Below are 22,757 nucleotides of genomic sequence, written 5' to 3'. Positions count from 1 at the left end.
GTGAGGAGAGAAAAGAAAAGTAAAAAAAAAAAAAAAAAACTCCAAGCGGCTCAAGCTTTGTCCCAGCAAGGAGGAAAATGATGACTAAAATTACACACCACAATTTTTTTTTTAAGCGATTGCTCATTTCCTCTATTCATAAAAAAAAAAAAAAAACTCCCCAATGTTAATGTGGTTCCTCCTGGCCTGGAAGAAACAATTCCTCAGACACCACTTAAAGCACCAAGTTTGTAACTAGAACCAAAATAAAAACCCACAAGCAAAAGGGGAAAAAGAGAGGGGAAGGAAAAAAAAAAGATCTGATACACACCCCTGGACACAAAAAATTGCCTATTTTATGAGACCAAAGAGCCTCCCTCATGTACTGTTTTTGTGCATTGTTTGTGCTCAGGGTTTGCACCCGTTTCCTTTCAAAACAGAGTTTCAAGCAAAGCTCAGCCCTCAGCGCAGAAACTCACATATAAGACCTTTGTTAAGTTGCCAAGATGTACACTTATGACATTTTTTCCACCTTGTTCTCTAAAGCATTAGAGCAAGGGGAGGGGGAAGAAATGTAGAAAATGATGTGCAGGGGGGAAGTTTGGAGCGTGTGCTTTAATTCTAAGTACTAGGGTTTAGCACTGGCGACATATAATGTGCATACTCGGTCTGATTAATGGTTCCACGGTGCTTGTTTGTGCATGCCAAAACCGACTGCTCGTTCAAACCAGGAAGTGATAAGTGAGCCTTAAAATGAAAAAAAAAAAAAAAAATTAAAACATGTTCCCGTTCTTCAATCCACACCCTGGCACAGGGCATGTTTTAACACAACCAACAATTTCATTGGTCCCAAAAATGAAAGAAAAGAAATTACAATAGCACAACCTATCTGTGTATTCCTAACTAACTAACTTTTCTGCATAACCACAATGCAGAAAAGAGGAAAAAAAAAAAACATCAGCTTGACTTTTACACCCGGTGTATCACCTTAAATAATAAGCGAGAGCTCTGTGTGTCTTCTGGTAGAAACGTGTTAGAGGTGAAAAGTGCAAACACCACTGCTACTCATGTACTTACACATGCCACGGAGACAAAGATGGAGAGGGAGGGGGGTGGGGTAACAGATGTAGAAACAGAATGAGACGTGACGTATGAGTGTGTGAGACAGAGAAACTGTGACAAAGACATAGGGGGGAAAATGTACGAGTATAATAGAGAGAGAGACTCTAAAACTCTGAGAGACTCAGACTGCTCCTGCCCCAAACTCCAAACCCTTGGGCTTGAGTCAGGACGGAGACGACGACTGTGGCTTTGGGTTATAAATACATTGTGCTGTGCGGAGTGGAATCGGACCCGGCGCTGGCACAGTCTGAAGTTTACAGTCAGCACAGAGCATGAGTCCCTCCTAACATCACACACACACATGGATCTGGCCAACGCTCCAGGAATTATTCTACGTAAACTTACGGGTTTGAAGTTTCCTCGAACACATCTGTTTTCACAACGTTTTTACGCTCAGACGACGTGGAATTCTAGATTTCTGAGCTTTCCACGTGGCACCGTGATGACTTTATAATGGTTATTTTATATCTTTTTTTCGCAGCAGTTCCCGAAACATGATGCATCACATCCTCTGAGGCTTTAACTAGTGCAGTTAATAACGCCATCGTTATAGGATTTACCCCATTATTTGTAGAGACGTGCGATTATCAAACTCGGTTTTAACTGATTATGGTGGAGTCGATTCATAGAATCAATGAGTCAGTTTTAGTTTCACATAAACTTGTAACTGTTAAATGGTCTAAAACTGACAAATTGCTTGCTTTTTCAGAACATATAAACCAACTGCATCTGCCACAAAGTACAATCAAACCCCGCAAAGTCACGGTTCAGAGTTTATGGCCCCGGTTGTTCGCAGATTTTTCCTTAGAACCCAACTAATAACCGTTTGCGGAAACTGCAAATATCCTCCGCAATTTTTTATGCTTTTTTTGTGGCAATATTTAATGGTTTTAACGCTAACCTATTAAGAACAATATAACTTACTAATTGTGCAACAAAAATGACCATAAATTCAGCTTAATTGCTATATAAAATATAATACTGTATGATTTTTTTTTAGTATTGTAGAAAAAACACAAAACGATCGTAGCGGGGAAAAACGCGGCTTGTGGTGGTGAATTATTACCGTATTTACCCTACAGTTCTGATATCAAAGACAATGCGCTTGCATGAATTATTGTACATATAGAGGGGTGACATGGGTATTTTACATTCTAGCACTGCGGGAGACACAGCGGTACAGTAATGGACAGTATACGGTTTACCTTTACATTCTTTTTTTTTTGGGTAATGTATTAAGCAGAGTTTGAAATTAAATTGAAGTGTTTTAAGGGCATATTTAAAGTTTAAACTATAAAGTTTTTTAAAAAAAATTTTTAAACCACATGCAATATTCACATTTTTTCACAACTCGCAGGCGCTCTAGGAACGTGACCCCCGCCAATTTCAGGGGTCAACCATTTACAAAATCCTTTTTTTTTGAAAGATTATCACTTTGTTTTTATCTTCTGAGTTTGTGTGTAGTTGATGTAATATATGACAATTAAATAATTAACAACACATTATAAGTACACAGCAGTTTAAAGTTTATTAAAACCTGTAGTAAGTTTTAATACTTTAAAACCTGTAAGAATTACCCAAAGATCCAATCAAGCAGCCAGTCTGTCTATGATTCACAGCTCTTGTGCAGACATGACACCAGGCTCCATATTAAATAAATCCATTCGTTAATAAACAGTACTTGTATTCTGTGAGGTGATAAACACTTAAACTTAATTAATCTCACAATGCCATCTTTATTTCCTCCCAGAAGAGGCTACAAGGATTGGACCTCTTAAAGCCATATTATAGTACATGCTTGAATTGATTTAATTTATTGTTTCCTTTATTGACGACACAGAGATACCACTATATCAAAAAAGTTGCTTTATATTAAAAATGTGTATCGCTCTGCTACTAGTAAGCATTTCTGAGGTTCTTCATAAAACTTGCTGGTTACATTTCGCGAGATGTGAACTAAAGTGACCTTGACCTGGGTAACGCATTTACTGAAAATGAATGAAACAAGAGTGGAAAACACGTCACACGCTCCTGTGTTAAGTGTTACGTGGCCTTTCAGTGTTCTGCAAACTTCATATCTGACCACACCATCCTGGCTGTATGAAAGTAAAAACCGCCCCCTGCTTAACCACATTCCACCCCCTAAATGCAAACCTCTAGTTTCGGAGTAACGGCCACGATAATCAAAGCCAAATCATTGAGGAACAACACTGCTGTATTGGACTTTGTTTGTTTTAGCTTATATGTTACTCCTAAAAATCACGATAAATAAATAATGTTTACGGCTGAATGTTTAAACATTTATTACCCCATTTATTATATTATTAAATCAATTCAGTTACACATCTTGATTCGACTGTGTCGCAATTAATGTATCACCAGACTGACTCCAAGATCATCGACTCATCGTCTATACCTCTATCCTGTACACAGGGTCATGGGGGTCTGAAGCCTATCCCAGGAGACAAGGCAGGGTACACCCTTAACACACACACAGATGCTCATTTATACACCACGGGCAATTTTGGAAACGTCATTGGCCTAACCTGCATGTCTTTGGACTGTGGGAGGAAACCAGAAGAAAACCCACCTAGCACGGGGTGAACATGCTAACTCCTTGTACACCTGCAAGACCTGAGGTGGGAATTGAACCTTGAACCTGGAGGTGAAACCAAAGACAGCGCTAAACTCACTTACACCACCGTGTCCGACTTCAAGATTGAGTTTTTAAAAATTCAATAAAAAGATTTTTAACTTATATTTGTTTTCATTTAAGTTGGTTAAAATGTAGCTGTTCCTTTATAATCCTGCGGATAGTGTTCTTTAAACTATCCACACACCACAGTTTCCTGTGTGGTAAAAGCAAGTCTGTATAGGATTTTAACAAAATCTGCAAAAAGTAGAATGTTTATAAAATCGCGACACTTACAGAATCGCAATACAAATCGAATCGGCTCAAAGATATCGTGATACTATCGTCTCATTAAGCATTTTACCACCATAAGGCCTACTTAATGTAAAAATGTCATGTAATCGAACAGTAGCAGATTCTGCCAAGAACGACACTGAACACGTTTTAAGCAGAGTTCACATAGAACCGCACTTTACATACATTTTCATAAATTCAACTTTAGTAATACTTCCTGGTTTGTCTCATGCTGCGGGTTATATCCATATTTTAAAAAATCCAAATTCTATATCTTTGCCTTTTTTATTTTGGATGTTTACAAAATAAAATCATCCAAAATAAAAACAGAAACAAAAAAACATTAAAAACATGTGAAACATGAAAAAAACAAATTCTTTTTATTCTTTCAACTGTTTATTCTGGAAAGAAGCTGAATTCTATCCACATAGAGAGCATTTTAAAACAGAAAGCCTGAAACGCAGCTGAACAGAACAGGCTTAACCTTCATTTTGCGGTGTGGTTATCTAAGGGATAAGCGTGACCAGCAGTGTCATAGTGATGTAAACAACATTTAACTTACAGCCCGATCTGCAATCCTAGCTGTGGCATAACTTACGTTTCTGTTATAGCAACACAATCTCTAACAGAGAACACAGTAAACGTGTGTTAAGTAAAGGTGTGGCCTTACTCTCTTACTCCAAGTCCGACGCCGTTTCAGTGAGTCCCGATTGTACCTTTAACTACTCCGATGCCATTTAGCTTCATCTACTTACTCATGCTTACTTTTTTAAATTAAATTTTTTGTCCCTCTTTACACCAAACGAATTAAAGCAGATTCAGAAGTGTTAAATATTTTCTCAGGGTAGATACGGTGCCAAAAATATTCTCCCAGACTTTTATCTAACACATAAAATGGCCTCGCCCCACTAACAGCCTTCACACACTGTGTGTGTCCTTAAGCCAGAGTGATTTAAAGCGATTATTTACCAACACGGTTTTAACATCTCAAGTTCCATGCACTCCGGTTTCAGCACGTTATAATGTAACTGATGGTGAGCCTTCCGGCATAAGTAAGTCTTCAGGATGTTGATGAGACGTTTTGTGTCACGTTACATTTAAAGGTCTTAAATTTTATCATTTGCTTCTTTAATGTCTTTTTAACACTTACTCAGAGCTCCCTTAAAATGTGTGCTAATGCTCCAGCTAAAATACACCTCATAATTTTTACTTTTTTTTTTATTCACAAAATCCCTTTGTACCCTCCTCTTCTGAATACACAGTTTCAGTGTCTATGAATTGTATATGAGCTACTTCTGAGCCACGTCCCTCACTGAAAACAGCAGAGCTAAGCAACAACCAGGTGAAGGGTGTGTTCTTATATGAGGTCACATCAGAGCGGAAAGTGGAATCAGGAAATGTCCTTTTTTTCCTCTCATGTTTTGTTTGTATATACGGGCGCACATGCACACACAAACATGCATGCGCGCGCACACAAACACTGGAGAACCATTTAAACAAGAAAGAAATAGCCTAAAAAGTGAACTTTATTTCTCTTTTTGCATGTAATTCCCATTTTTGTTGAGTTTCCTCCTTGTATACTAGTTTCCTCCCCGAGTCCAAAGCTATGCAATGGGGGGAAAGCAATGTCTTTTTTTTTTTTTTCCTCTCATTTTTTTATACAAAAAAAAAAAAAAAAAAGAGAAAGATTAAAAAAAAAAAAAGGTGACATGGGAAGACTGGTAAAGGAACAGCAGTTAAACCTTTATTAAAACGTTACAGTTTATTATTGTATAACCTCACAGCCAGCTGTGTTCTTCCGCTTATCACCACAAGGAACCGTTAACTGTTACAATGTTTAATTTTATTAGGAAACATCACACGTTTGAAAGCCTGGTTTAATGTTGCATCTAACAAATTAATTACTCCCTGTCTTCATCCATGATATATCTACGATATAAATAGCTTTTCCCCCTCAGCTTTCTGTCTCAAAAATTCTTTCAGTCCTCTGGCTTTTTTAAGTTTTCTTCTTTTTTAAATAGACAAATCTAATTAATTCTTAGTACGCTTTTGTGTTCAATTAGCACGCTGATATATGGAGACTTCCAAAGACTTGTTGGTTGAAAACAAAAACCTACGAAAATCTTGTGAAAAAAAAAAAAGACTTAGACTTTTTGAATTTGGATTAAAAAAAATGTCTTCAGATGGAAGGAGACAACGACGAAGACTTACAAAGACTTTTTCTTAGACGACAAAGACTTTCTTAGAAATGGGAAGTCTGTGAAAGTCTGTTTTTCTTTTTGGTTTCAATCATTAAGTCTTTGTAGGGCTTCTTCTTCAACCAACAATTCTCCCTACAGCTTTCTAAGTCTTTAGTTTCAGACTTTTAAAAAACTAAAAAAACAAACAAAAAAAAAACAGAACGTCTCACCACATCAACTATTACAACATGACTTTGTCAAACAAAAATGACTTGTAACAATTCTGGATTGACTTTCAAAGTTCTCCAATATACAGTTTAAAGCAATATTGAAGTCGACACCGATTGTGCTGCAACCCCCCCCCTCCGCCGCCCCACCCCATATATATGAGGTGTGGTTTAGTGAGTGATTTCTGCAGCTGCAGCATTAACCCAGTTGTCACGACAGTTGTTGAACGACAGGAACTGGGCATGGAGCCACACCAGATAGATCTTGTGACACGCAAAAACTGCAGATATATAAAGTAAAGCGGGCTTTTGACGTGGGCAGCTTAACCTGACAGAGAGCTTTTAAACAGTTGCAGCTTGAAATCTAAAAATGTCCTACTAGTACTATTCACGCAGGATTAGTATCATCAGCGGACCTCGTGTGATTTAGAAAATCCCCCCCCACACACACACAAACATCTGAGTTTCGGATGAGATTTAACTGGGAGAGTAACAGGTATAAATGAGACAAATCCATTGTAGGAACCGGAGAGAAACACTAGTCGCAGCTTACCCATAACCACTAGCTTTCTGAGTTACCTGGTCGTACTCCAGAGCTCCGGGGTAAAGCGGCCAGCCGAGAAACAGCTCAGCGATGACGCAGCCCAGTGACCACATGTCTATAGCTTCACAAAAGGGCAGCCCCAGAATGATCTCCGGAGCCCTAAGAAAGACAGAAAGAAAAAAACACACACACATCCAGTGTTAATGGAGATGTTACTGTGACGACTGGCTGTTGACTGGACAGCTCAGGGTTACGTGATTTGTTATGAAGGCAATGCACAAGGCCAACAAACGAGGTCAGACTGAGCACAAAGGACGCAGACAGACACACGCACACAGACAAAGCATACAAGCAGACTTGTTTATGCAGATATAAAAAACAGAACAAACCTGCTGAGCTGGAAACCACGTACATGAATATGCAAAACATCTGAGCATGTAACACTGTAGCGTCCTGTTATTTTATTATTACTGATGCTTTTCGAACAACCTGTTACATGTAATGCTACTTTTTATTTTTTTATTTTGCCGTCTTGTTCAGGTAAGCGCAGTCCTAAAGGAATGTCATTTAATTTTATTGTGCAGGATGTCACCTTATCGGATCTCTTGATCTCTTGATGTGCGTGTAAATGACCCTGAACGCTCCCCCCCTGATGTCTTTCTGCATGCACTAACACATCACGTTCGCAGCTCCGAGAGAACTTTTGACGTCAACCACGGCAACACATCTGCAACCGTGACAACGGTAAAGGAGGTGTCGGTGTGAGGAAAGCCGGCTGCCTAGCGACAAACGCGGTGATGTAGCGATTGAAGGCCATCGTCAGGGTGATGAGCACTTGGCGGTGTGTGCGTGTGTGTGATGTGGAATGTCAATGCTCAGTAAATGAAACCATTCAGCAAAACACACTGTGCGTGTGCAGAATTTTTTTCTCTCAGTCAGAAAAAAAATAAAATAATAAATAATTAAACAAACACAGATGTGATCTCGAAAAGTAAAACGTAGTACTAGTGAAGAGACGTCTAGCGCGACCTAAATGTTTGTGGTCCAAATCAGGAAGTGTGATGACAGCAGGAGGTGTATTTATATATGGAACAAAAAACAGATCAGATATAGGGACGGTTTAGATTCGAGAAGCAGCTATCGGGGAGTCTAAATCTGCTCTCTGCGCTCACAAGAAGACAGTGAGACATACACTGCGAGCTGGATGGCATACGAAACGAGGATAGATATCTAGCAGCTCTGCGGTGTCTGAGATTATTTTATAAAAAAAGAAAAAGTATACAATCTCTCAGACATGCAGTCAATCAGCTGAGATATTTATTTCTTAAATATTTTTGTCCTGGTGCATAAACTCAAACCTGCGTCAAACTACAGATACTAGATCATAACACAACGATCCACCAAAAAAAATCTCTATAGTACCAGCCATCTTAAAGCTGGATTTCCTTTCAGAGCTAACTTCTTTAACTCTTTAACTTGGTGTGGTCTCAAAGCCTCCCCAAAGCATGTCCGCTAACGCTCGAGATGATAAAAAAAATAAAATTCCGGGGTCTATGTAACCTACTATTGCTGAGCCACACACCTTCAGAGAGCAGCAGGGTCGACCTAGCGACAAGCTTGAGAGGAGGGGCTCTTCTCATATGAGGTCATCAAAGAGAAAAACTCCAGTGGCTTTCATCATCGAGTCCGGTTCCTCTCAAGGTTTCTCAGGGAGTTTTTCCTTGCTCTTGGCTTGCTCATCAGGGACTGATCTGATCATTCTGATTCATACACATTTTCCCACACATTTCATACACATTTTCCTTTGATTGTGTAAAGCCAGTTTGTGACAATGACCATTGTTAAAAGCGCCATACAAATAAAGTAGAATAAAATAGAATTAATTTGCGTGTTCAAGCACTGAGGATAATAAGCAGGATTTGTTCCCTCTCTTTCTGCACTAATGTGTAATGATTTCCTCGGGCCTCGACATTGAAACTAAAGACACCACTAAAGGGACCCGTTCTTTCTCCAGATACCAGAACCAGATATTGGTTATGCTAAGCTTTAAAAAAATCTGTTTCTTCTTAACTGCAATTTATTTCACACACAAAAACTAAACTCGTGGGTATTAGAAATATATTTTTATCTATTTTATTATCATTTTCCAAATCCAATCTGATCTTTGCTATTCGTTACAGGATCTGTCCCAGTGCTTTACTGAAACCGATACTAGATATTAGATCAGTTTCATCTCTCTCTCGCTCTTTTTTTTTTTTTATTGTTACGTTTCTACCATGCAATATATGAATGTTTAGGGGAAAAACAGCTTTAAAAAAAAAAAAAAATGAGAGAAAAAGATAGAAAAAAAAGAAATCAATAATGTTTTAGGCTACTCACTATAAACTTATTACGGAGTAAATATGACTTTCATCCCTGAGCATGTCCTGGGAACCGTAGGCTAGAGTCAGATCACACGCTGAAGTGGAGACATGGCAACGCTTCCTATATTTACCTCGCTTTCACAGTTATTCTAAAAGCGTCTTCAAAGTCATTTGTGTTGATGGTAAAAATGAAACTGCAAAAAAACGAAATCATTAGAGATTATCACAGTACCCACGCATGCAGGCTGGCACAGGCCGTTCCCAGAGTCACAGAGAACTTTGTTGTTTTCGATGTACCGTGTAAGATACCTTATATATGGCCTACACTACATGACAAAAGTATGTGGCACCTCATAAATCACACCTTTATGTGTTTCATGAAGTTGAAAGGATCCAAACCTGTTCCGTCATGAGAACCATAAAGCGAGCTCAGAGCCGTGACTCAACTCAACCCCGCTGAAGTTCAAAACCTTGCGAAGAGCCTCAACAGAAGAGTGAAGGGCATTACAACAATAAACTGGGATCATGTGTGTCAGGGAAAAATAAAAAAATAATACTCAAAAGCACCCAAAACTTTGTGTGGTGTTAATCTGTGTCATGGTTAATCACAGGGTCTGACTAAATAGTTACCCAGTTGCAAAGATACCTAAAATATCTTGTACAAAGTTTTTTTTCCCTCCATGTATTATGATACAACCGGCCTACAAGTTCCTCTCTGGTGGTTCTCATCCCCTTTGATAGGACTTTCCCTCTGGATTTCACGTTACACATAAATCACATTACATCACCGAACGTTTTTACGCCCGGCACGATTGATGCCCCCTCACCTACTCGTTAGTGGTCTCATTGTTTCTTTGCTCTTTTTACTCGGGTACACTTAAGTACACATCTACTTGGCTTGTGAGCCACCATTACCCACACAACAAAAAAACAAGGAAGCTAACTTTCCTAATAATATTGTTATTTCATGGGGGGGAATATTGTGTTACGCAATGTTACGATTTGCCCTTATATCAGATTCCACACTGTACCGGACCGGAGACTATCTTTCTCAGCGGTTTCGGATACAGTTCCCGAGCGTGGAACGATTGTGTTCTCACTGTTCTCACTTACCTCATCTTCAGAGTATTGGATTGTGTCCTGTTGTGTTGTTGCTCTTATTTGCATATTTGCATGTGCACTTTGTGTATAGTATTAGTTTTTTTTTTTTTGGTAAATATATAGTGTTTATCTGTTTTGTGTCAGCTAGTCAGCTAATTAGATTTCTTAGTTTTTGTTAAGATTAGTCGTTAATTTATGTTGTTTGCATGTAGCACCTTGGTCAAGGAGGAACGCCGTTTCATTTCACTGTGTACTAACTGTATATGGTTGTAAAAATAAAAATAATAAAGACTTGGATACTATCAAAAAGAACCAGACTTTGGTGTCAAGTGTTCATAGAAACAGTCCCTGAGCCCTCGCATGAAAAACAGCCTCTGTTTCGGCACTGAATTCCTTCGGGTTGGGGCGTTTTTCCATCTGTAACTCTTGTAAGCACATTAGGCCAACCTTTAGCTACTTAAAATCTCCTAGCAGCTTCCTATCATCATAATCTACAGCTAACATCATAAACTCAAGCGGAAAAACATAGAAATATTTACCAGAGCAAAATATAATTCATTCTTTCTGGCTATGTAGCTCTGCAAAACTGCCAGCTAGACTTTATTTCTCCCTAAAAAAAAAAGAGAGAACAATTGGGTGGATTGATCTTTTCCATCCCCTTTAATTTTCACTAGCGGCTTAGGTCTACCGGAAAAAAGTGGCATTTTTAGACTAAGTTACCGCACTATGAAAAATTTCCTTCCTACCACTAAAGATGGAAGAAAGACAGTAAGGGGAAAAAACCAGGAGGACTTCACGCCCTGTGGCAGTGTGTCCTTGTGACTTATACAGTGTTACCTACGCTAGCATACAGAGATTTTGGATTTGGTCCAAGGCACTGGGGTGTGTAGAGGAATTCAGCTCAGCTGACAAGATGCCATAAAAGGTGTGAACAACAAATTTTAAAAAGTTGCACACAAAAGGGAAGTGATCCAGGGGTGTAAACTTTCAGCCACCATTAAGGTTCTTTTGCGAGCTTCATTCCCTCCCCCTCTTTTGTTTGTCGTTTTTTTTTTTTAAATGCATTTTATTTCCAGTAAAAATGCCTCATCCTTACAGTAAAGATACTAATCAAGCCAAGTCTGCACTTTTTCAGGAAGTCATAAGTAGGTTCTCTCAGAAAATAATTTACTATGAAAAAAAAAAAGAAAAAGTGAAAGGAGAAGAATCTGGGTTTTTTTTCCACAAAGAAAGTATAATCGCACAGTAAAATTACAAAACACACACTCGCTATCCAGAGCTTAATCATGGATTCCTAAAACATTAGTTATAACAAAATCTTTGTTGCGCCTAGAATTGGACGACACCTTGTGCAAACGTCCTAAAATGAGCAGGACATTAGGGCCCTTGAATTGTTTTCCAGAACACTTAACCCCAAAGTCAGGTACATTTTGATCAGAGGGGAACACGATGCTGGAAAAGGTGACCATGAGAACGATACAGCATCCGGTGCGACCCTGACACGAAAACGACCGTAGTCATCACTGTTGTGCACAACATTTTACTTGTTCCCTTCACAAATAAAAAAAAATAAACAAATAACTTTAGTTATTTTATTACTTTTTATTTTATTAATCAGTCCTTGATTTACAAACAAGTTCTGTGCAGAAACACGTTCTTAATTCGGATTTGTTCTTAAGTGACTCTTATTCGCCTTGGACACGAACATACATGTAAAGCGTACCAATCCACGTGACAAATCTGTCCCCTTTCCCTACACTGCCATCATGTGACCAAAAACCTTAACCGAGCAATAAGAAAATGACTCACACAAATATGACAGTGTTGTCTCTGCGACTTTCAATCGCGAGGGGAATCCCGGACGGCATTTAGTCTCTGAGCTGTTTTCCACTTTGTTGGACTGTGAACTCTGTTTTGTTAAGGTTTTTTTTTCAGAAATTAGGATTATTCTCCATCAGGACAGATTTACAGGGCAGACATTTATTTAAACCAGTGAGGCCGACTCATTTCTCCTTACACATGCATACAATATACTGGATTAAGACATTTTACACATTCACTTAAACACTGAAAATATTGTATATAACTGTAAATATTGATATCTGGTGTACTGCGTTGTCTATTTTTTGTACAATACATGTGAGCTACTTCCGCGATTGGACCGAAAGTAGGTCTGCGAAAACCCCACCAAAAGCACCTGTAAAGGCCACACAGCTCATCAATACACCACCGGGTCTATTAATTAACACTTTTCCTTGAGCCACGGCATGAAGAAGTGAAGTTTGTTCGTATAATACTGTACAAATGATGTATGACGACAGTATAATCTTAAGGGTTCAGGGACAAGTCCAAGGGAACCGCAGGCTTGTGTAACTAAACTGTGTCCTTGGTCAGCGCCTCTCGTACCCTTGAACAGACAGAAAGCTCCCAGAAGAGCTGAGAATACTGAGAAAGGCTCTGACGGCGAGTTTTCCACGGAGCTGAGAGAGGCGAGACCTGTGTTGGTGTTCAAGAGATTAGACGAGCTGCATGTGTCAGAGTCATGGGGTTTACCTCTTGGCAGCTAGAGGACAGCGCTGTGCGCTCGCAGGTGCTCACAAACACATCACAGACACACACCACACACACACACCTGTGCACATAGACATACATACCACAGACATGTATGGCGGAATTCGCTGTAAGAGCTATTAATCCACATGCACCTGCCACAGTGTGTATCCGTGTGTTGCACGTATATATATCTGGGTGAGGATGAGTTTTAACACATATGTGTGAAGAGAGAGAGAGAGAGAGAGAGAGAGAGAGAGACAAAGCAGATACAGAAAATGTAAAAGGTAAACAGTGGATAGAGACAGGCAGGAAGACACGCACCAAAATAAAAGAGAGAACCAAAGATGAAAAACAAAGACACAGTAAGATAGAGAGAGAAAAAGTGAGAGAGAGAGAGAGAGACCAGGGGAAAGAACAGAGAGAAAAAACAGACACATAGGAAGATATAGAAAGAGGCAGGAAGAAAGATGGAAAGTTAACCAACAGAAAAAGACAACGGCGAGCAAAAGAGATACACGGATGAAGAGAGTGACAAGAGAGAAAGACTGGTAGAGGAAAAGGACAAGGAGCGAGAGAGAAAGAGGTGGAGAGATATTATTATTACTATTATCGTAATGTATATACATATATATTTTTTATAATGTTCATTACTTTATCACTTTATCTTTGACTTAATGTCTTTAGTCTTTTATTTTATAGTATAGTTTCTATACTATTTTTTAGGCTATCTACTTCTGTTATTTTCTTAAATGTAAATATTTGTCATGCAATAACCTTTGAATCTTGAATTGTAGAGAGAGAGAGAGAGAGAAGAGATGCACAGAATGACAGAGGGACAGAAAGAAAAAAAGATGCAGACCGAGAATGGAAGAGAGAGAGGAAGAACAGAGAGAAGGAAGACAGAGAGATAGACAGAGAGAGAGCACAAATGATCGAGAGTCACAGAGTTCTCGGTAAACAAATCCCACCCAAACATGGCTTATCTAATCTGCGTGAGCAGAGAGCAGTAACTCAGACGCCCCTTCCTCACATAGCCGTCCATCATCTTTGCTACACGGCTGAACTGCAGCAACAGTTCAAAGCTGTACACTGGAGACACTCGAGTCTGCTGTTACAGATCCACGGCGTCAAGTCAAACCTGAGCCGAGCAAAGGTCAGGTACCCGGGCCACGTTAAACAACCCAAGCGGCTGGGTTTCCTCCAAACCGTAACCAGAAACCTGCTTTTTTTTTTTTTTTTTTTTAGGAACACTGTTTCTCTGGCAGCGACGACGAAGACGAGTCTGGCACCTTTGACGCATTAAAAAAAAAAACAATGAAAAAAAAAAAAAACAATGAAAAAAAAAAAAAAGATTGTAGAAATCTCCAGCAAATTTTTAGACCTGAGCCATGGCCTTGTTTCTCTGTTGCTGTCTCACAGAGAACATTTTTAAAAGAATAAGCATGTACACAATCCTAATAAAATAATAAAAGATGGCCCCCAGATTTCACCCCAAAGTCCCACTTTTCCTCTGCGTGTTACAGCACACTCATTACAAAACCGCTTTCAAGTGCAAAAGCCAGACTTGCAGTTCTGTTCTGGTAAAGCACATGCACTCTCTCACTCACACTCACACACACACACAAGGGAGACTTTTTCCAGAGCAGAGCGTGAGGTTTCTGCAGCACTGTCCACACGGGTTATCTGCAAGCTAAGCATTCGCAAATCACATGCACTTTCAATACAGGGTGCAAAGTCTGTAAATCCGGTTGTGCTCTGCAACCAGAGAGACAGACAGACAGACAGACAGACAAAGAGACTGACAAAGTGGGAAAAAGATGGAGACAGACTGAGAGAAAGAGGAAAAGGCAGAGAAATAAACAGAAAAACAGAGACCGAAACAAAGGCACAGAGAGAGAGAGAGAGAGAGAGAGAGAGAGAGAGAGAGAGACAGAGAAGCAAAAGAGACAGACAGAGAGCGAGGGAGACAGAGAGCGAGGGAGACAGAGAGCGAGGGAGACAGAAAGAGAGACAGACAGAGAGGGTAAATTCTGAATTACAAAACTAAGGGTTGTAAAAATACCCAGACTAGACCGACCGCTCGTTTCACTATTCCATCATTCACACGTCTGGACAATTAGGAAATCTCTCGACTTGAGGATCTGCAGCTCGTCTCACTAACAGACTCCTCTTCCGTTAATAGCTCATCAAATCAGGGCTGCAATCCGGGCGCTCTATCTGAACAGCATTACACTAACCTGATGTGCTGGACTGTTTCACCGGAGCTCCTATAAAGCTTTTAGTTCCACAGTGATCAAATGTGACCCTGTTTTTTTTTTTGTTTTCTCTCTCTCACACACACACACACACACACACACACACACACACTTTTGCTTCACGTTATTATAAAAAACTCGTGAACGCTTTGTAATTAATTAAACAAATTTTAGTTTGCCTCAAAATAAGAGCTAGATCATCTTTTCTACTCCAGTGACTCTTTGTGTACTCAGACACCGAGACCAGAATGGAGCGTGATAATACGACCCTGTGACAATTATCTGTAAAACAGATGATCCCCTTTGGGGGTTAGTTTTAAAACGGCGACTAACATGTTTAACTGTGCAAATTATTTGATTATGCAATTTAATACATTTGTGCACATAAATTTTTTTGTCTAGTTTCTGATTTGGAATCAATTCAGTTTTTTATGGTATAATTCTTATTTATAAAAACTTGCATTTAAATTTGATTAAAACGGACCAATTTTTACACACACACACACACACACACACACACACACACACACACACACACACACACACACAATAACTTTATCAGAGCTCTATCAGAGAGACACTGATAAACCAAAAGTTTCCACATACTTGTGAGCAACGTGGCATTTAGGCTAAAAGTGAAAACTGTGTGCAAATAGCTTGTTTATTTATTTTTTGCATTCAGGCCTCTAGAACTCAAGTACTTTTTTTTATACAATCCCTTTGTAGTCCCATGTTTGCAAGTCTAGACAGTCTCAGCGCTGGAAATTTTGAAACAGTCAACAGTCAAGACGATGAGACGGGGAGCCTGCCGGAGATACGGGTTTGATTGAAGCTCATCGTAAGAGCGTTAGCGAGCAATAAAGTGATCACATAAGTGAATCCAATCCTGACGGCAGGAAATAATATCTACAAAAAAAAAAATAAAAAAAAAAAACATTGACCAAATTGTAATGATATCCACAAATCCTGTTTTCGGTTTATTTGAAAAAGGGACAGGAGTCTATTATTAGACTTGTTACGATTTGTGGTTCTTATTTCCGAAAGAAAAGAAAAGAAAAGACGGGGTGATGTAAGGACACGCTGTGCTCTGAGTATCCTATAAAAAAGCGCAAACTTGACGCAGGTGTTCGACATTCGTTCTTCTCTTGCCTCCTCCAGGGCTTAAATCAGATTTCTGTCCCCCGACACTCTTCATCTCCCTCTCTCCAGTTGATGTTACTGTTTATTTTTACTCCGGGTAAAAAGAGCCGAGTGATCGGAAGTCAACAAGTAGTCTAGCGCTGGGGAATGCTTCTTAGCAGCGAGATACAGGAGACTGACCCCCCCCCCCCCCCAAAAAAAAGGAGTAACTCTCTTATCAGGAGAAGTGCTATGATAAAACCCCATGTAGCACATCAAGGCTAACGGCTTCTGGCAGTGCTGGTGAGACACACGAGCGTGCACACGGTCTCCAAAATAAAGCAAGATAGTAAAGGCATCTGGGCAGCACGAACACCCACGACTAATGCATGAGGTGCGTGAAGAAAAACAAACAAATGCAACCGGCTGTGGAGATGAAGCTCTGCAATTTTTAAGCTGAAAAATTTTCCATCAACTTTAACTTGGGATTTATTTTCGCAGCTACGCTAAAGTAAAGCTACGAGAGTCTGCTACCTGAACAAATTTTGAGCAAGACGACATGCTTGTCCTCACCTTTATAAAAAAAATATATATATAACGGATAGACATGTTTAAGTCCGATGTAGCATCTAAAATGTTTAATAAACAGTTAGTAAGTTCGACGTCATCACCACCTTTAAATTTAAAAGTTAAAATGGTGTACTGGCTATCAGTGGTGTAACAACTGCAGACTGGTTTATTACAAAGTTTAACCAGCACAGTGCCAAGATTTTTGTTTCTTCTCCTTGACACAACTGAGACAGATTATATTTTCAGTCTCTCGAGAACTGCAGCTGCAAACTGTATTATCACTCGCTTAAATTGTAATCTCGATATTCAGTCTGCACTAAAACCCCCATCCATCCAAACAAAAACACACACAAATTACACAAGCATAATTTGTACCACAACTTAAAGTATAACTCATTGATATATACACACACACAATATATATATATTTGACCAAAACTATCTTCACTTTTTTTAAATATCATTATTATTTTGTGTTAATTTACCAATTAAATTCTTAATAATTAATTTTAAGATTTCTTAAACGTTGTTTAAAATTTTAAGTAATTTTTTTTTCTCTCTCTCCTTTCTGTTGTTTTTTTTTTTTTTAACCAAAAGAAAAAAAAGAAGAAGAAAAAAAAAAAATCCGATCCATGACCCAAAAACCGTTGTATGATCCAAACTGAGAGCTTTGTGTTCAGATAAACCCATTGTTCAAGTCTGATGCACATGTTCACCTTAAAATGCTCAACCACAGCTCAGAAAAACATCTACATGTCTGTGTCCTTCTCAGGCCCTGACCTTTACAATCTTGAATGCTGTCTCGATTTCTGGGCAAGAGTTCATGCACCGATTTTCGGTAAGCTAACAGGAAGAACTTTGCGCTTTGCTAAAGTGATACGAGAAAACCGAAATCTGCAACTGAGAACTGAAATCTATAAACATGACTCGCAAAAATACAATGAGCACAGAAATATAATGAGCTTGAGTTATCCTTTATCGGATACCGCTGTGTGTTACTGATCGGAAGGTCGGGGGTTCATGCCCCAGCACCACCAAGTTGCCGATGTTGAGCCCTTGAGCAAGGCCCTTAAACCTGTCTGCTCCAGGACTGTTGTATCCTGGCCGACCCAGTTCCTAACTGGGATACGCGAATAAATCGCTACATTCTGCTGTAAGGTACATGTAATAAATAACTGAATCATCATCATCTAGCTATCTAAAAACTAATCCAGTGTTATATACTGATTCTTTTGTTTTTTACAAACTTACACAATAGTAATACAGATCGAATCAGTACCCAGGTAATTTTATTTTTTTAATGACCTAAACGTAGATTCCATAATTGCTATTACAACAAGTAGTATACCTAAAGCTCTTCTTCACTGTTGCACACAGTTTATCCTGCTTTGAATGCACCATGGGTCAGGATCTGCTTCATAAGAAAGAGAATCACAAATGCTACTATGCATGAAATGTAATAAAATACAGAATTGTGCAGCAGCCCAGATTCTTCCCTCCATAAATGTAACAGATGGCATTAGAGATCGCCCCTTGTTTATTTCATTTGTATTTTTAATCCTTGGAGAGAGAGACTGTGCGTATGTCCATTAATCATTTGAAAGCCATTATCGCTGTGTACTCGATTGCATCGTCATAACAGACGTTCATTTGACCGGGGCGACGTGAGTGATGCAAAATGCAGTACTGCGATACGTCCTCATGTCCAATAATTAGTGCAAGATTGTGTGTTTGTTTTGAGCTGTGAATCAGCTGACCGTGATCAAACCCTCAGTAAAAAAAAAAAAAAAAAAAAAAAAGGGATACGCAGTAAACAGCAGACCAAACGGACCTTCGGCAGCCTAAATACCTCGCTTGAGAGAATCCTGTAACACTATCTTAGCCCTAATTCGGACGCCACGCTAAGGCGTCATGGAAAGATTAAGTGGAGCGAGCTTCTGTTTCGAACAGCTTAAAGGAGAAGACGAGACGCCACGTAAGACGTACCGGTGACTAAAGCTCTGCTCTAGAAAAATACAGGAACGCGCGGTGCTTTCGCTTTAATCAAGCGAGGGGTCAGATTAAGCTGAGTGAAACAAATCAAATCTGATTTATAACAGCTCTGAAACCACAGACACAGAGGGCAAACATCTGAAATCAACTGAGATCCTCATGAAAGGGACTTTTCACCTTTAACTTAAAGGAGGTCATGTTTCTACCGAGTTAAGGGCTTTTACACTTGAGTTTTTTTCTCTCTCCAAAGCAGGTCCCTGTTTATGATGGACAAGAAATACGTAAAAATGCAGCTGCTTTCGTTTCCCTTCCTCTCTCTCCCCCCCTCACTCCCTCTCTCTTTTTCCTTCCAGCATGCCTTCCATGCTTTTCATAAGCTTAGGAATTCAGCCAGGTCAAGGTGCCCAATGCAATGTGGAGACAGCAGCCTGGCTTCCAGGGCTCTCATTTTAACTGGAGTAGAAAATAAAAATTAAAAAAATCCATCTTCTAAATGTTAAAATTAAAACACACAAGAAGGAAAAAGAAAATCTAAGTTTTTCCATCATCACAGAAAAAAATAAAAATAAAATAAAAATCCTCTGTTATGATGATCCCAGTGCTTTTATTACACTGTGTGCTTTTAAACCAGGCGTGGATTCCGTGAAGACGTCTGGAAGAATTGCGGGTAAAAAAAAACCCACACAAGGAAAGGAATCTGAACATGAGCTCTTCAGCACCGAGATGTAAGAAAGGGACTTCACAGGGAGCGTGAGGTGTGATACTAAAATACAGCACTTACACTTAGAATTAACACTCACTATGGTGAGCTTTACTATTAGGGGTAACTTTCCTGCACTGCCGTTTACAAACCTTTTCAACAGAATTATGGGATCGTAATAAGGTGCAGTGATGTGTTGAAGCATTTGAGGAATACAGTCCAACGGTGACGGTAATTAAGAATCAATGTAATACTATTAATAAGATGATGAGTAAAACACAGGATATAGAATTAAATAAAAACCTAAAGAAACCGTTGAATAAGCTGCATTCGAAACTTTTCTGATACAAGTTCATTTGATAAATGTTCTAATTTAAGAAGCTTCCCCTCTCATATTTATAAAATCGCACAGATCGCACTTTTCCTGATTGATACAAAGTGTTTGTTTTTTTTGTTTGTTTCTTTCTTTTCTAAGAACTTATAATTCTCTGCTTACACAAACAGTTCTTTAAAGAAGAATTGGACTGGAAGTTCATAAATCAAACATGTCTATTTCCTTTAAAACTGCAAAAACCTTTCAATCTAACGCTGCACAATAAAATCATGTGCGATTATTTAATCGCAAAGGACTACAATTTATTACAGGATAAATATGGATATGCATAGTCTGGATTAAAAATAGTCTAATTTTTTTTATACAATTAAATAATTTAAAAGTTGATACATTTATATTGCCAAACACCCTCTTAACGAGATAATTTGTCCAATTATTTGGTGTTAGCCTCAGTAAATACATTTAAATACTTAGTACGTTTAACAGTTTAAATTGTAATTGCAGTATATGTCGAAATAATCAATGTGATTTTTTTATTTATTTATTTTTTTTTAAATCAAAACCGTGCAGTCATGTTGAAACTGGTGTGTGGTTGTTTTTCAGGAGTTGGACTCGGCCCCTTACTTTCAGTGAAAGGAACTCTTAATGCTTCAGCATACCAAGAGATTTTTGTACAATTTCACAATTAAGAATTGGATGTTACTCAAGTTCATATGCATGTGAAGGCAGGCGAGCGAATACTTTTGGCAATATAGTATATATAGTCATATTCTCATTTAGATTTATTTTTTTTAATTATAAACTTGCAGTTTCTTGCATCAGAGTTACATCAGCTTGAAATAAACTAGATTTGACTTTCACAAATCTGAACAGTGGATATTGTGCAAAGCATCATCTCTCTTAAAGTCACGTGTACGTAAACAAACCGGTTATGATCTAAAAGTGCTTAGCATTCACACAATGGCTAAGCTGTGAGATCCACTGTTGTTTACTAGGCAGATTTCTGAAGCGCTGCACGGAATCCTTTTTTTTTCCTTTTAAACTGCATGGTCATGTTTCTAGTCTCCATGCCAACTTTACACGAACATGCCAGCTTTAGCCTGTAGCATTCATTTAAAAACAGGCTTTGTGAAAGATGCGTTCAGGCAAAAACACTTTTGTTTTATAACCACATGCACAGACTTTGAACTTTTTCCATATCAGGAATCAAACAGCTGCACAACGCCTGACTGTTGCTGCACAACGCTATTGCAGCGTCGTTATGTTAGAAGACGGAACAGGCGATGAGTATCTGTGACTTCGGGTCAACACCTTTCCAAACCCTGAAACGGTGTGATGATTCCACAGCAGAGTCTACAAGAAAACCCCCACAACCGTCTCTGAGGAAGTTATAACGTAAAGCGAGAAGCAGATCGTATAATGTTATGACTCATGAGGAGATCAAATCAAACGGTGACTACCCAACCTCATCAAGGTTTACGACACGATTGCATAGTGTTGTGTTAAAAACAAGCCGTGTTGCGTTTAAATCCTCATTTTTTCTTAGATTTAAAATAGTCTTGTTGCTTCGGGTAATACATTTTTTTGCTAAAAATAATAATATTATTCATAGAATGAAGCAAAATGATTGACACGAGTAAAGACACAAATCAAGCAAGAAATTCCTGACTAATTTACATGATCATATAAATTGTTTAATTTATAAAAAAGCTTTTAAAAGAAAAACACGATATTCAAGATCTTATCTACATGATAACTACGTATCTACGTATGAACATTTAAAGAACTCCAAATGTCCAAACTTTTATGAGATTCCTTGAGGGACAAAACAGTCGGATGAGCTCCAAGACAAGGCAAAGACTAAGGCAAAGTTTTTCCTCTTGCACCATAGTGATCTTTAATTTCCTTACATTACAAATATCTGTTGAATTCTGTACTCTGATTGGTCAAAAAGTTATTGCATTTTCGTGCCAGCATAAAGAACACAATCGACACTATACGCAACTCTAAAAAAAATTACGTGATGTCTAATCAACTGAAATCAAACGTGACAAAGATGAGCCTGATTAACCAGATCTTTAAATTCAACCAAGAGACTGGAAGTGAACACACTGGTGTTTCAACACACACCTTAGGGTAAGTAATGACTAACTAAGTGATGTAGCTAAAGGTTTGTTTGTTTGATGAAGAAAGAGCTGCTTAATCAGCTGCATATAAAGTAAACATGCTTCTTTACATACCGCGTCCTTTCCACTTCAGTTAACTCACTTTTGTTTAGTTTTTTTTCAGTGAAGAAACTGTAATTACATTTAGTCCAATGTAAAAATTCTATTTTGTTTTGTCTTTATGACTGTTTCTGAAGGTCTGATGCTCTGTAAAGAAATACAGGTAAAACTCAAGCAGCAGGCAACACAGCCTGGTTTTTAAAAAAAAACTGCTCATAAGGAAGTCCTGCTGGTGTGTGATGACAATGGAGAAGACGACTTCAGACGTCAAACTGTGCATTTAGATTTTCTGATAAAACCAAAGTTATTACATTTATCCGTGGGTGTGCAAACTTTTTCACTTACCAAACAGATCAAACATACTGAAGTAAATGCTTCATTATTTTTATTAGTAGTTAAATGCTTAAATTTTTTTTTTTTAATGACGCTGTCAGTGTCGTGCAGGTTAATGAACAAGAAACATTATTATACTCTCTAAACAATGTTGCATTATGGGTACGCGTCTATCCCCAAGGCCTCTAAAGAAAAACACGCACACACACACTGGGGTATATGATGCTTGTCCGC

At 38.6% G+C, this 22,757-nt stretch overlaps 1 protein-coding gene across 3 annotated transcripts in view; it reads right to left on the bottom strand.

Moving 5' to 3' along the window:
- The window catches only part of hipk3a (homeodomain interacting protein kinase 3a), a 52,071-nt gene that overhangs the window by 14,604 nt on the left and 14,710 nt on the right, over window positions 1-22,757 (bottom strand). For all 3 annotated transcript variants that reach the window (XM_053506176.1, XM_053506177.1, XM_053506178.1), the window contains exon 3: window positions 7,014-7,137. In XM_053506176.1, the coding sequence (XP_053362151.1) occupies window positions 7,014-7,137 (124 nt within the window). The remainder of the gene's footprint in view (window positions 1-7,013; window positions 7,138-22,757) is intronic.

Source organism: Clarias gariepinus, chromosome 10 (assembly GCF_024256425.1).
Source record: "Clarias gariepinus isolate MV-2021 ecotype Netherlands chromosome 10, CGAR_prim_01v2, whole genome shotgun sequence".
Classification (NCBI taxonomy): domain Eukaryota; kingdom Metazoa; phylum Chordata; class Actinopteri; order Siluriformes; family Clariidae; genus Clarias; species Clarias gariepinus.
Note: the sequence above shows the minus strand (reverse complement) of the source record. Positions and strands in the feature narration are given on the sequence as shown.